Raw genomic sequence first — 16,336 nt, 5'->3', positions numbered from 1 at the left:
CAATATGATGTGAGTAAAATTGATGAGGAATTTCAAGATGGCATGCCTAGTGAGCTTCCTATTGACTCACCCGTCAAAGATATTCCACATGCCATTGATTTAGTTCCAAGGCCTCCATTGTCTAGTTTGCCGCATTCTAAGATGAATCTTAGAGAGAGAACTAAGTCAACCAAGAAAGAAGATGAACCCTTGGCTAAGGGTTTTGATCCTCATAGCAGTCGTTGTGTAGTCACTACACCCCTTAGATAGATGAATTTGGTACGTGTGTGGAATGCAAGGTCACCAATAAACTTGTCATTGAATTTAGGCTTCCCATTCTAAGGTTAGAGAATATTTTGGGTAATGTTACATATAGGTTTCCTTCCTCACAGTAAGACACTTGATACTTCAAATGTTGCTAAACTATTCTTTTGAGAGGCTGTTAACCTTAGTTTAGGATATTTGTTCAAGTGTCCTAGTAATTGGGATTTGATCTTGCCACCTACTGAATTTGTTTATATCAATTCTGTTGATCAGTTTCCTAGTAAGAATATGTCTTCAAATTGTTCATGACTACTCCCCTCAATCCCCTATTGATCTAAAACCCTTCTTGAAGCCCAAATTTCCAAGCCTGCAGAAAATCTTGTGTCCTTAACCTTTGAGATCCAAACTTTTAAGCCTGTTAAAAATTTTTCCAAACACATCCCTTTGCACGTTGAGGAAAGATCTATACTTGCAATAAGTAATGTTGCTCATAAACTTATTATTGATGTGATGTGCATCATAGAGCTATGGAACTTAAAGAAAATGGCCATGTCATGATTTGACCAGTGTTTCCTTACATATTCTTTCAAGAAACTATATGCTCAAGCTTGTGGCCTATTTTCTATTATTTTTGAACATGGACCTAATGCTTGTTTACTTGATTTACCTAATAATATGAGTATTGATCTTGTTTTCAATGTGGGGGATTTATCACTTTACCAAGGCAAATTTGAGCCTCTTCTTTTGCCTACTAGTGTTCTGACAAGTTCCCAAGTCGCTCCTTTACACTACCTTCTACGATAAAGGGATATGATAGATTTTGTGCTCAATGATGAGATTGTGGCTTCATCTCAGGGAGGTTCTAGAAGATTCCTAATCAAATTGACGCAGCATGAAGCAAAGGATTTCCAGCGAAATCCTTCAAAAACAAAGAAACTGGAATCACCAGTGATAGGAGTAACAAAACTGGAATCCACCAGCAATTTGGAGTAAAACTCACAAAATAATTTCATTCAAAGTTAACATTAATGAAGAGGAGAACATGTTTAAATACTACTAACAACCCTAAACCCTAAAATAAACATAAAACTGAAAAGACAAAAAATAGACATAAATTAAAATACTGTTTGACTAGTATTATAAATGTTATTTTGAGCTTGAGCCCCAAATCCGTCCTACATCAGTCCCTTCCACCTCCGAAGAACTCGACCTCGAGTTATAATTTGGATAGAGAGGCTCATTATCTTCATGGAACTCACACAAGTCTGCCACGTTGAAGGTACTATATATTCCCATAGAAGCTAGCAGATCAAGAATGTAGGCGGCATTGTTGTAGGTATCGACGAGAAATCTCTTCTTCCTCAGAAACACCATCACTGAATCCCTTTCCTGGAATTGTTTAGTTCGTCGGTGAGCATTTGTCGTTGCCTTATACTTTGCATTAGTCTTTTCTAATTTCTATTTTACTTCCCCACGGACAGCAATCACATTTTCATCCAAGCGTTCAGCAGTTGTACCCTTATCGTTACCTTAGGGTAGCTTCACCAAATCGACTACCTGGTTGGGAACTTTAGTGTACACAATAGCAAATGGAGCCCTGCTTGTAGCTGTGTGAACTACACTATTGTTGGCAAACTCAACCTGAGGTAATGCACAATCCCACTGTTTTGGCTTATCTCCACATACGCTTCGAATCTTATTCCCAAGAGCGCATTTAGTGATCTTCGAAAATAATTTAGAACCCTCAAGCACATCCAATATGTCTTCTAATCGTGGAATGGGAAACCTGTATTTCACAATTATCTTATTGAGGGTGCGACTGTCAACACACATGCGCCAAGTCCCACTTTTCTTAGGCACCAACAGGACGAGTACTGCACATGGGTTCATTCTCTCTCTTATGAATCCTTTCCTCGATAGATCTTCAATCTGCTCCCTCAGAATCTCACTCTCCTTTGGGTTCAATCGGTAATGAGGCTAATTTGGAAGACTGACCCCTGGCACGAAATTAATTTGGTGTTGAATGTTTCACATGAGAGGCAACTCGTCTAGTAGCTCATCTGAGGTCAAAATCTGAAAATCATTTAATATCTTTTGTATTTCAACCGGAACGTCTTCTTCCCTTTTACGAGCCACCATAAGCCCTTTAACCACTGCTAGGTAGTTGCAATCAATGCCTCTTACAGAATCTGCAATTTCTCGCTTACCACTTGTAAGAGTAAGGAAACTCTCTGGTCGTGGCTTAGTTGATTTTTGAGTCTACTTGAGAGGAGCCATGGCAATTTTGTGACTTTTCCACGTGAAAATCACTACATTATCACACCTCTTAAAAGGTTGAATCCACATCAAATTGCTATGGAAGAGCTAAAAGAATATGGCAAGCATCCATATCAATAACATCACATACCACGTTGTCTCTGTAATACTTGCCAATAGAAATGGGTACTTTGCAAGTTTTAGCAACCTAGACTGATGGGCCCCTCTTCACCCAACCGAGTGAATAAGGACTGAGATGGTTCTCAGTTGGTAATTGCAACAAGTTCACCAATTTCTTCGAAACAAAGTTCTCACAACTTCCATTGTCTACAATCACTTCACACTTTATTCTTTATAGAACAAAGCAAACCGAAAATGATATGACATTGTCCCTCTTCCTTAGGTGACAACAGGACTCATTGTAATACCAAATTTAGTCTCTCCATTCCTTCTTCAACAGCAAACTCGACCCCATCATAGTCATCATCCACTATCGCATTTTCTTCTTCTTCTCCTTCGTTTCCATTAGCCTCTAGTAAGTTAGCCTGCTTCCATTCTGGACAATTACTGGAGCGATGACCAGGCTTGTGGCACCTATAGCAAGTATCTCCCATGGGTCTGGCATACAGATTCTCCCTTGGAGGGGGATTTCGGGCTAAACCTCTATTAGTAACCCTATTACCGCTCTCAACAACACTGTTACTAGGGTTGACTTGGGTTTGTTGTGGGGTCTTTCCTTTGTTCGTCGGAACGAACGATAACTATTCAGTAGATTGAGCAACCCTCCAATAATTGATCGCTCTCTTATCAGCCTCCGATAATTAATCGCATGAATTCGTTGGTATAATCTAACATTGTATGATTTACCTGCATGCATCCCAAGTACATGCGATACAAAATCTATTCATAATTTGCAGGTAGGAAGCAATCCATCATAAGCTGTTTCATTTTTCTGCAAGTTCGAACCCTACTCTTCCCTTGTCTTCGGCAAATCTTCTGCAACTGATCCCACCACATGACAGCTGCTAATTTCAATCTAAAAGCCACCATCTTAACTACTTTCTCCTCTGAAACCTCCATGATCTCAACAAATCGTTCAACCTCCACTAGCCAATCCAAGAAATCTTCGATCTTCAAATTTCCCGAGAACGGAGGGATATCTACCTTGATCCTATAATCATCGGAGGTGTTTCGGTTTCGATGACTGTGGTTTCGGGGCATGTTCTCGAGATCATCATCTGATTCCGAGTCACTCTCTCCTATTATAGGCCTCCTATTATTTCATCGTCGACCATCAGCATTAACATTCAACTCATTGTTGTTTCCTCTATTGTGTCCAACAGTTTGTAACAATAGTTGACAAATCTCCCCAATCTGAGTAGTGAGATCATCAATCCGCCCGTTTTGGGAGTCCAAATCTACCCTGGTGATTGGTAGTTGTTGCTAAAATATAATAATCTATTTTTAATCGTGGGAGAATACAATTTGTGTGTGGTTGATCACAAGAGTCTTGAGAGTGTAGAGTCTTAGGAGTCTCACGGATCTTGAGAGTCTTGAGGATCCTGAGAGCCTAGAGAGTCTCGTCACTAAAGTGTCTTGAGAGCCTCATCACCAAAGTGTCTTGAGAGTCCCATCACCAAAGTGCCTTGAAAGTCCGGAGAGTCTCGCCACCAAGTGTCCTAAGAGTCTTGGGTATGTTGAGTGACGGGAGACTCTCGTGATCTTTTGAATGGGAGACCTGATGAGCGACAAACTTCTTTGGATCTAACGAGAGGCTTTCTGATGAATGAGTGACCCTTGATAACCAAGAGATCTGTAAGACGAACGCACGGTTAGGGGCACGGGTGGGTGTCCCCGCGCAAACCCTCCAATGCTTAAGTCAATTCTCGAGAGCGGGAGCGCAAGAATGTACTTAGAGTGCCAAAGAGAGCATACCTGAGGTCGGAGGCGTGGCCTCCTATTTATAGAGGAGAGAGAGGGGGAACACATGGTGGTTATCCCGAGAGTCTCGTGGCCCATCCCAAGGGTCTCACGGCCCATCTCGAGAGTTTTGAGGCCCATCCTGAGAGTTCTGAGGTTGTGATGGTGTATCCAAGGGATGAGACGTGGGTGGGAGACACCCATTCAGTCAAATGATCATGTGGGTAGTCTTGCTTCTTCATGTCTTGAAGGGTAGAAGAGAGAAAGGGATGAGGACCCCCTACTCACTCGGTCATATGACCGCATGACCGAGTGACTGGGGGTCTCTTCTCCCCCACAAGAACAAGAACATGACTCATTCGGTCATAGGACCGAGTACCCACTCAGTCATATGATCGAGTGGGTCTTCACCTGCTCAGTTTTGAGAGGCTCCCTTGCCTTTCTGCCTTGGTTCAAACCCATCTCTACTCCAAATGCTTCCATCTGCTCCTTAACTGGATATGGGTGCAATTTTCAGGGCATATCAATTTCTCCCTACTCTTTTGACCGAGGGAGCTGGGCGAAAGAGTATTCAGCCCTGCAAAATTTCGGGTATTTTCTGGCATACTTTTCTTGCATTTTGGAAGCCGTTTGCGTATAGTCATTTTGTTCCTAACATTCATCTTCTTTAACTATCCTATGTAATAAGATTCATACCTTGGGTTTGAATGCCTTTTACCCTTACGACCATGAGTGGGACAACAGGTCAGGATTTACCTTTCATTGTCGAGCCATATACAGGACAATGAGTTTGGATTTTTCCCCCAATTGTTAGGGTATGAGCGGGGCAACAGGCTGAAGTTTATTTTTCCCTCATTGACGGGCCATAAGCAAGACAACAGGCTTGAGTTTGTTTTTACCCTCATTGCCGGGCTATAAGCGGGACAACGGGCTTGAGTTTGTTTTTCCCTCATTACCAGGCTATAAGCGGGGCAATGGGCTCAAGTTTGTTTTTCCCTCATTGCTGAGCTGTAAGCAAGGCAACAGGCTTGAATTTGTTTTTCTCTCGCTGCCGGGTTATAAGCGGGACAACGAGCTTGAGTTTATTTTCCCCCCGTGGCCATACTAGCCACGGTTTCATGATACCTCCTCTTTTGTGGGCTCTTAGCCTTATCCTCCATTCACAGATTATCATTTCTTTTGGGCACAGTGTGGGGATTCTTCCTTGGTGGTGGTGATTTCGGCCTATTCTCCCGGTGGGGAGAAGACCAAGAATGAGAGTCGAGAGTGGTTTCCCGATAGGAATCAACTCCCAAATCAGGCTGAGACTTGTGTGGCGGCATAGGTTCAGGCATAAACCTTCTCAAGGTATCGGGCAGAGTCCCTCCAGGCATCATGCTTTGGAGTATCCCAACCATGTCCCAAAGTGCTTGCATACCTTCAACATGTTGCTGTCTTAATGTTTCATACTCTTCCCACGGGACCATAAGCGATGGTTGTCCCGAAGTCGCAGCTTGATCAGTGGGGTGTGCCTTTGAGATGATGTTAAGTGAAGGCAGGGCTGGCGAGTACCCCACCTGTGGATTCAAGGAAGTAGAGCGAGCACCTCCCTGTGACTGAGAGTCTGGAAGAGGTAGAGGTGCTCCCTGTGGGTGAGAGTCCCGTGGAGGTGGGTGCGCTCCCTGTTGCTAAGAGTCTCATGGAGGTGGACGTGTTTCTACACCTTGAGAGAGAGTTCGCTGATATCCATGGGTGTTTTCCATATCTTAAGTTGACTTCTTGTCCTTCTTCCCACAGACGGCGCCAATTGCTGTTACCAAAATACAACAATCTATTTTTAATCATGGAAGAATACAATGTTTGTGGTTGATCACGAGAATTTCGAGAGTGTAGAGTCTTATGAGTATCGGGAATCCTGAGAGTCTTGAGGGTCCTAAGAGTCGTGAGAGTCCCATCACCAAAGTGTCCTGAGAGTCTCGTCACCAAGTGTCTTGAGAGTCCAGAAAGTCTCGCCACCAAGTGTCCTGAGAGTCTTGGGTATGTTGAGTGACAGGAGACTCGTGAACTTTTGAACGGGGGACCTGATGAGCGGGAGACTTCTTTGGATCTGATAGGAGGCTTTCTGATGACCGAGTGACCCTTAATGACCGAGAGACTTGTAAGACGAACGCACGGTTAGGGACGTGGGTGGGTATCCCTGCGCAAACCCTCCAATGCTTAAGTCAGTTCTTGAGAGCGGGAGCGCAAGAATGTACTTAGAATGCCAAAGAGAGCGTACTTGAGGTCAGAGGCGATGCCTCCTATATAAGGGAGGAGGGGGACACGTGGTGGTTATCCCGAGAGTTTCGTGGCCCATCCCGAGAATTTCGTGGCCATGATGGCGTATTCGAGGGAAGTGACGTGAGTGGAAGACACCACTCAGTCACGAGACTCTTGGATCCTTGGCCCCTTGATAGAGTAGAAGGGAAAAAAGGTTTAGCCTCCCCCCCCCACTCGGTCATATGACCGATTGGGGAGAAGGGGCCTCCACCCACTCTGTTATATGACCGAGTGGGTCTTCACCCCCTCGATCTGGAGTTGCTCCTTCGCCTTTTTGCCTTGGTTCAAACCCATATCTACTCCAATTTTTGAATATGCTCCTTAACCGAATACGAGTGCGATTTTCAAGGCATATCAGTAGCGGTGTGTCACCCATGGATAAAACTCGCTGAAACACGATAAAGAAGGAGCAGATCTGGCCAGCAACGGTCAAATCTAGGCCACCTAGGGGGGGATATGAACAATAGTGGTCGGATCTAGGTGAGTTAGGCACGGATTTGGGCAGCGGGGGTCGAATCTAGGTGAGCGAGGTGGCAGCAGCAGATCAGAGGTGGTGATAGCTAGTGACGGCAGATCTGGGCAGAGCTGTTGACAACGATACAGATCTGAATGATGGCAGCCGGATCTGGATGAGCACGCGACGACGGGTGACAAATTTGAAGGGTGGCAGTGTGGTGGAAGTGGATCTGGGTCTTAGCGGCGGTGGGAGGTTTAGTTGCAATAACGACAGATCTGGTTGCTGCAATGACAGGTCTGGCTGCAACGACAACAGATCCGGTTGCTGTGATGGTAGATCTGACTGCAATGACGGTAGATCTGGTTGCTATGATGGTGGATCTGACTGCAATGAGGGCAGATCTGAAAGTGGTCGTTGGCGACGGCGCGACATGACGAGACGGTTGATGTTGGCACGGCTGGGCATCGCGATGGGGGGGAAGGTGCCGGACGGAGCGGAAGTCACTAGTGAAGCAGCGACAACATGGTGAGGTGGAAGCAGATTTGGCGATGGCAGATCTGAAAGTGGCGGTGGTGCCGGCAGCTTTGCCGAGTGGCGATGGAGGAAGGAATGGCAATGGTCAGCGACGATCAAAGGCGGCGAGGCACTTGGCAACAACAGATCTGGGTGGCAATGGTGGATCTGAAGTCGCTGGTGCCAGATCTGGGGTTATTGGTGCTGGATCTGAAAGAACGGCAGCGCTGGTGACTCTGGCGATGGCGGATCTGGGCAGCGTGTTTCTGGGCGATGGCGGATCTGGAAGAGTGACAGCGCGGCACAGCAATGGCAGATCGGGAAGAGCGACGGGCAGTGTTGAAGAAGATGACTGGAAGCAAATCAGTGTTGGAGTCGCTGGTGCTGAGGATCTTCCACTCAAAATTTCCAGAGAAATGTTGCAGCAGAACAAAATCCTCAAGCTTGGCACCCACGAGGAATCGCAGAACAAGTCTAAGCTTGTTGCACTGGCTCTGATGAGAACTTGCTCTGATACCACTTGACGCAGCACGAAACAAAGGATTTCTAGTGAAATCCTTCAAAAACAAAGAAACTGGAATCCACCAATGATAAGAGTAACAAAACTAGAATCCACCAGCAATTTGGAGTAAAACTCACAAAATAATTTCATTCAAAGTTTAACATTAATGAAGAGGAGAATATGTTTAAATACTACTAACAACCCTAAACCCTAAAATAAACATAAAACTGAAAAGACAAAAAATAGACATAAATTAAAATACTGTTTGACTAGTATTATAAATGCTATTTTGAGCTTGAGCCCCAAATCCGTCCTACATCACAAATAGGACCAAACACGTCCAAATGCTATATGGATTCTTAAGGATGATTTTCTAGCTTTGGATCTTAAGCTCTTAGAATGGTATTTGTAGTCCATCTCATTAACACCAATTATTCCATCTCATTGACACCGATTATTTAAAGTTTTCGCATCCATTGGGCTAATCCTCCAGATTGAGCCTAAAGATCTACAAGACTAGATGTCAAGTTTTCTCCCACTAGAAGAGAATGATGGGAAGGGAATATTTTACAAGATATTATCAATATATTATGTTATTTGTTTTAGAGTATTTTTGATTATTTCTTTCTTAAATAGTTTTAGGAAGATTATATTTCCATTCTAGTTAGGATACTATTTGATCTTTGATACACTTCCTAATTAGCTAAGGTCTCTAATCTATATAAACCCCTTAAACATGTATATTAAACAGACTTTAATTATGAAATTGAATATTTAGAAATTGATTTTAGTAATTAGGATTACTTTTATTCTTTTGTTTCAGATTCTACATTAGGCAGGATCAATAGACTAGAGAAAGGCAAATAGGTAAAAGAAAGAGAAGAACAAAGGGATAACGCTTGAGAAGCATAGAGATACAGGAAAACTATTGTAGGAAAGTACAGAGAGAGAGGAGGGAGGAAGGGATCCCAAAGCTCTTCTAAATATTCAATTTATTTTTCATCTTGAAAACCATCATTTGCTTTACATGAATAATACATATTTATGTTTGATAAGACCCCTAAAAAACCTAAAACCCTTCTAAACTAATCAAACATAATATGGGAATCTAATACCACTTAAATTCTATTTAATCTGTTAAAAGGCCTAATGATTCAAGATATAATCAAAAAACAGTAATCACAAAAACTAACTTTATTGGTTATCAATATGAGTCCCAATCATCTTGACTTCATCATCTTCACTCCAACTTACCTTTTATTTTGTTTGGAACGGAAAGTCAAAAAACAAATATTAGACTTTTAATAAACAACATGAGAGGATAATGGGATTGTATGAAAAGCTGATAATTAGCAAAAACTGGAAATATTTATATAGAAAGTGCTGGGGCATGGAAAGTTGAAGCAAGTTTAGTACATGATAAAACTAGAAAGATGTTGGAATGTTTAATGTTTAAATAAATATATTTCATACTTATAAAAAGGCAATGATTAAGGTGTAATAAATACACCTTGTTTTCATATAAGGTGCATTAAATGCACCTTATTTTCAGTTTTCAAACAATTTTATTAGTTGATGATAAATGCATTATGTTTTGATATATTTAATCAACTAATACAATCTGTTTGAAAACTAAAAATAAGGTGCACTTATTGCACTTTAACCTTGGCATTACCCTATCAAAAAATATAGACTAACATATATATCATACTCACCCCTATAATGACACCAATCTCTATACCGAAAAACAGTGTGGTTGCACTAGTAATGCTCCAAAGAAGAAAATCTTTCTTATCTACACGCCATAAAAAGATGGCCTCATCATAGTCCACCTGCAAGAATATCAGTCACAAGGAATTCTGGTTGAAAGTAAAAGAAGGTAACTAGTAAAAATGCACTCTGATTTATGTAGGCAAATAACCACAAAATAAGGCCTGATACAATAATACCTAATGAGAGATTCCATTCTTGGATGATGAACTACTTTATGTACTTGGCCAGCCATGCACGGTAAAATTTAAACAGATATTTTTGGTGTCCCATAACTAAGGAGGCTGAGTTGTAGACAACCTCCTTTGCTACTGTAGGATGGCCAGAGACCAAGGAAGCTAATAATTTATTTTTTATAACAGAGAAAAATGCTAAGCCAAAAATATCATACCTTTAGATCATAGACATTGTACGAGTGTAAAAAGTAGATTCCAAACAATGTAAGATGATTACCAATATGTTATGCTCAAACAACTAAGGACATCAAACAAGTAAACTGGATTCAAGGAACATGATGACTTGAGTAAATGCAAGGACTTCATGATCTAATTAGGATACTCACCAACCCAATTACAGCAGAGATCACAATGGCAGCCAAAGCACACTGTGGAGGTGATTGAGACCAAGAATACGTTATGAGCAACAAGAAGGCATCTGCTTTTTAGTAACTGAAATGATATTGCATGTAAAACCAAGAGGAAGAATTTTAAATAATAGGCAAAAAGGTAACAACTCAATCCAAAGTTCTATGTTCCTTGACCATGGACACCATAAACGTCAGTAAAAGATGATATTATTAGCAAATCATAGTTTCGGGGATTAAAACAATATATATAGACTACTAAAGCAATTCATAATAAAAAGGTAATTAAAGAATCAACACAGAAACTAACCTGGGGTATGTATTTAAATAAAGGAGTCATGAATAAAAGAGCACAACCCACTATAATGCCCATCACAAATCCAGATAATCCAGTTTTTGCTCCACTCTCATGATTGACGGCTGACCTAGAAAAGGAGCCTACATGGTATACTCGTTAAAACAGGGAAGAAGAAGAAGAAGAAGCATCTTTTAGAAGCATCTCATAATTATAGAATGGTTAAATGAAGCCTAGAGTCATTTAAGTGTCAATTTTTGTTGGAGATGTGGAGCCTAATTCAATTTATGACATCTACACAAAGCCAGGGGTTCCACTACCCGGTCAGCAGGCAGGGGGGCTCAGGGTTGGAGCCCCTGAAACCTAAATAGGCCTGAATTAGGAGTTCTATTTTTGCCCTAATCTTCAAAAATAAATACGTGGGTATAATTCTAGTAATTGTGACATTCTCAAATAGTAAAAAAAAAAATAAAAACACATACTGTGGGCATAACCCTTCATAGCGACGCACTACACTGCCCGCGTGTAGTGTCAAGTGAGCTAGGGCCGCTGCATCGGCGCCCGGATGTAGTGACAAATGAGCAAAGGTTCCCGCATATGCTTGGACGGATGTGGGTAAAGAAGTTAGTCCAAAATCAAAATCAAAATCAAAATCAAAACCAAAACCAAAACCAAAAACAAAATTAAAATCAAAAACAAAATCATAGATTAAGGATTGGGTCATGGAACATACGAACATTAATAGTCAAAGCTATGGAAGTGGTAGATGTAATGATTAAGAGAAAGATTAATATTATGTGCCTTCAAGAGACGAGATGGGTAGGGAAAAAAGCAAAAATTTTGCCAGAAAATGGATATAAAATATGGTACACAGGAAATGATTGAACAAAAAATGGAGTGGGGATTATTATGGATAAAAGCTTAGTAAATGAGGTAGTGGATGTAAAGAGAATAGGGGATAGGATTATTATGGTGAAGGTTATTCTAGGAAGAATGACTATGAATATCTTTAGTACATATGCACCACAAGCGGGGCTAGGTGAGCAGATAAAAGCAAAATTTTGGGATGACCTAGAGGGACTCATACAAATGATATCAATAGGAGAGAAAGTGATTATAGGAGGTGACTTAAATGGTCACGTGGGTAGAGACGGAAACGGCAATAGAGAGGTACATGGAGGGTATGGATTCGGGGAAATTAATAATGAGGGTAAGTCTATTCTAGATTTTGTAATGGCATATGGGCTCATCATAACCAATACTAGGTTCAAAAAACGGGACGAACACTTAATCACATAAAAATGTCACATCAAGCACCCAAATAGATTACTTCCTCATGAGACAAGAGGACCGGGTATGTTGTAGGGATTGTAAGGTGATACCGGGAGAGTGTTTGACTACTCAACATAGACGTCTAGTACTTGACGTCCAAGTAAGAAATTGGAGGAGAAAAATCACATAAAACAAAATCCAAGAATCAGGTGGTGGGATTTAAAAGGGGAGAAACAACTAATCTTCAAAGAAAAATTAAGGGGTAGAAGAGAATGGAATGGAAAAGGACAAACAAACCAAATGTGGAGAGAAATGGCTAATGCCTTGAGAAGCACATCAAAGGTAGTGCTTGGAGAGACAAATGATAGAGCCCCTAACCTTAAGGAGTCTTGATGGTGGAATGAAGAAGTACAATTGAAAATTAAAAATAAGAAAAATTGCTATAAGGCTATATATCAGTGCAACAATGAAAAAAATCAACAAAATTACAAAGAATCAAAAAAGGAAGCAAAAAAAGCTATTAGTGAATCAAGGTCAAAAGCATACGAGAATCTATATAAACGACTTGATACAAAAGATGGAGAAAGGGATATATATAAATTAGCTAAAGCAAGAGAAAGAAAAACAAGGGATTTAAATCAAGTGAAATGCATAAAAGATAAAAATCAAAATGTATTAGTGAATGAGGGAGCGATAAAGGAGAGATGGAAGAAGTATTTCACAAAATTATTCAATGATGATGGCGACACAAGAGTTAGGTTGAGACATCTTAGTAACTCCGAAGGGAACGTGAGCTATACATTTTATCGACGCATAAGTCCAAAGTCCAAATGAAATAAGACAAGCATTAAAAAAGATAAAAAATCATAAGGCGGACCAGATAATATACTAATAGAAGCATGGAAATGTATGGGAGAAAAGGGCATCTCCTGGCTAACGAAATTATTTAACGCGATTCTTAAATCAAAAAAGATCCCAGATGAGTGGAGGAAGAGTACTTTGGTCCCTATGTATAAGAACAAAGGAGATGTTCAAAACTGTGAAAATTACAGAGAAATTAAGTTAATGAGCCATACCATGAAACTCTGGGAGAGAGTAATAGAGCAGAGGCTCAGAAAAGAAACAGAGGTCTCAGAAAATCAGTTTGGTTTCATGCCTGGTAGGTCAACAATGGAAGCTATATACCTACTGAGACGCCTAATGGAAAGGTATCGGGAGCATCAGAAGGACCTACATATGGTGTTTATAGATCTAGAAAATGCCTATGATAGGATCCCTAGAGAAGTATTATGGAGGGTTTTAGAGAAGAAAGGAGTCCGAATAGCCTATATACAATCCCTTAAGGACATGTATCATGGTGCAGAGACAAGGGTCAGAACATGCGTAGGGGATACTGAACCATTTAAAATTACAATAGGATTGCATCAAGGTTCTGCACTAAGTCCATACTTATTTGCTTTAGTAATGGATGAACTCACTAAAGATATTCAGACAGAGGTGCCATGATGTATGCTATTTGCAGACGACATAGTGTTGGTGGATGAAACAAAAGAAGGAGTGAACACTAAGCTTGAGTTATGGAGAAACAATTTAGAATCTAAGGGATTTAAATTAAGCAGAAAGAAAACAAAATATATGGAATGTAAATTTAGTAAGAATGCAAGAGTGGAGGATGTTATAATAAAATTGGAAGACCAAATCTTACAAAGAAAATATCATTTTCGATATTTGGGATCAGTGATTCAAAAAGATGGAGAAATTCACGAGGATGTCACACATAGAATTAAGGCAGGTTGGCTAAAATGGAGAAATGCATCGGGGGTGTTATGTGATGGTAAAATCTCATTAAAACTGAAAGGAAAATTCTATAGGACAGCTATAAAACCAGTTTTGTTGTACGGCTCAGAATGTTGAGCAGTTAAATACCAGCATGAGCAAAAGACGAGCGTAGCGAAGATGAGAATGTTAAGATGGATGTGCGGCCATACAAGAAAAGATAAAATTAGAAATGAAGTTATTCGTAATAAGGTAGGAGTAGTGCCAACAGAGAAGAAGATGAGAGAGACTAGACTAAGATAGTTTGGTCATGTGAAAAGGAGACCAAGAAACGCTCCTGTGAGAAGAGTTGATGAAATGGAACAATTAGTCAAAAAAAGAGGTAGAGGCTGACCTAAGAAGACTTTGGGAGAGACATTAAAGTTTGATATGAAGTGTATGGACCTCAATGAAAATATGACAAAAGACAGAAATTCATGGAAGTCTAGAATTCATGTAGCCGACCCCACATAGTGGGATAAAGGCTGGATATGTTGTTGTTGTTGGTTTTGTTTTAAGTTTTCTTTATCGCTTGATTCATTCCTTAACAATTCATCATTTTGCTCTTATCTCTAAGCATCAACTTAGCATGTTTTGGCCTAAAAAAATCTCACCTGTTGAGGGGTATGCAGAAAAGAATGAACCACAAATATTGGCCACACCAAGACCAAACAACTGTAAGAGAGAACAAGGGATCTGTCAGAACTGCTTTTCTATTTTCTTTGCAAATAAATGAAGAGAAATTCTAGTTTTAAGATTACAAACAACCAACCCCAAAATGGCAACCAAATGCCAATTAGGCCTCCATTTGTAGTTCTTAATTCTTAGTTTTTACATTAAGTCGCAAATATAAGGAAAATCTCCCTTTATCACAACTACGAATCCGTAATATGTGAGAGGTTTATACTACAGACAGTGGTGGTTGATTTGGCAATATTCATGGTGCATTAGAGCATGGTTAATGCAACTACAGTTATAAAATATTTTATACAGAAAAACAATTCATTTAAGCTATACATCTAAGCTCAAGAAAACCTCACGCATGGAATGTTCTTTTCCATACAAAGGGATAACATGATTGCCCTTCGTCAATAAAACACCTTCTTAACAAATACATATGTTATGTATGTATTCTCCTGAAGAATCTCAAACTGAAAGTCCTCTTGTAAACAATTAAAATTAGGGCAAACTGCCAAAACGATTACATTTGTTTCAATTTTAGACCCAACCTTAATTTTTTATAATTTTGGATTGTTGTTGCTCTTCTATTAATAAAAACCATTAAATGTTGATATGCCCTACTAACGTGGCTACCACCTCAGTAATTTTTGCCACATCAGCCGATTGCCATGTCAGCCTTTGTTTTCAAAAAAATATATTTATATAAACTAAATAAATATGAGTACAATTAAAATATATACATGATGAGACCAAAGTAAAAGAACAGTACAAGTCATCTCTGTTTATAGAAAATATGTAACATCCAGAAATTTGGAGATAAATATTAATTATTAATTTTGGTATTTGAAGTCATCATGAAATATTTGAGGATGTAAAAGAAAAATAAATGTTTATGTTGTTTTGAGAAAATGAGAATTAGAATAATTAATTTAACAGGGAGTCTTTATGAAAATAGGAAAATAAATTAATTTAGTGAATTTTCTGGACATTTGGGGTATAAGTATATTAAGAGGGAAATTGAATGTGGGGTGCAAGTAAGTTTTTCAGAAGTTATGGGTGCTGGTGGAAATCTCGGAAAGGGAAGAGAAGTCACTTTAAATTTAATGCAATGCATATTAATATTAAGGGAGGCGGTAGCTCAGGCGGTCGCGTGCTCGTGTGCGAGGGAGTCGGTCGCGGGATCAACCTACGGCCTATGCGTGCGCATGAGGGAATTTTGGGCATCAGCCCTTGGCGCCTGAAATGGCTTCGTTTCGGTGAGGCGGTGGCCTCCCCCAACGCTGGTCCCAACGGCTGCCACGTGGCCTCTCCCCAGCCACTCATTTTGCTCGTGCCGATTTCACGCTCAAACAGAAGGGGTTTTAGCAGGAAAAATTCGGAGAAGAAGATGCTCGTGCAGTGATGAAGAAAATGGAGGAATTTGGGAGAAATTGGGGATTAAACCAGATTTAATTGAAAATTTATTTAGCCAGGTGAGTAGAGAAGCAAGTATTAATAATTTTGTATGGTTAGAATTTAATTTTGGGTCCGATTTTGTTAATTTTGGGAATTTATTCTATTTTGCAGCGTGTATTAATTTGGTGGCATTCAAGCGTAAAAACGTTGTAATCTGCTATTGGTTGTGTGCCTACGGGGATTTGTATCACCCCCGCTCCTTTCGGAATGATGTTGAACCCAACTTGGGGACTAGGTTCCTAGATGTGCGGATTTGATTATGGGTCTCTTGGGTGT

At 40.2% G+C, this 16,336-nt stretch overlaps 1 protein-coding gene across 6 annotated transcripts in view; it reads right to left on the bottom strand.

Annotated features, from left to right (window-relative positions):
- Window positions 1-16,336, bottom strand: part of LOC127798705 (sulfate transporter 4.1, chloroplastic-like) — a 94,107-nt gene that overhangs the window by 28,148 nt on the left and 49,623 nt on the right. For 5 of the 6 annotated variants that reach the window (XM_052332256.1, XM_052332258.1, XM_052332253.1 and 2 more), the window contains exons 9-12: window positions 14,539-14,599; window positions 10,853-10,980; window positions 10,522-10,563; window positions 9,905-10,021 (exon numbers count right to left, since the gene is read on the bottom strand). In XM_052332256.1, coding sequence (XP_052188216.1) covers window positions 9,905-10,021; window positions 10,522-10,563; window positions 10,853-10,980; window positions 14,539-14,599 — 348 coding nt within the window. The remainder of the gene's footprint in view (window positions 1-9,904; window positions 10,022-10,521; window positions 10,564-10,852; window positions 10,981-14,538; window positions 14,600-16,336) is intronic. The other variant, XM_052332255.1, reaches the window with a different exon arrangement.

The sequence above is a fragment of the Diospyros lotus genome, chromosome 4, assembly GCF_014633365.1.
Source record: "Diospyros lotus cultivar Yz01 chromosome 4, ASM1463336v1, whole genome shotgun sequence".
NCBI lineage: Eukaryota > Viridiplantae > Streptophyta > Magnoliopsida > Ericales > Ebenaceae > Diospyros > Diospyros lotus.
The sequence above is the reverse complement of the archived record's forward strand: the minus strand, read 5'-3'. Positions and strand labels throughout refer to the sequence as shown.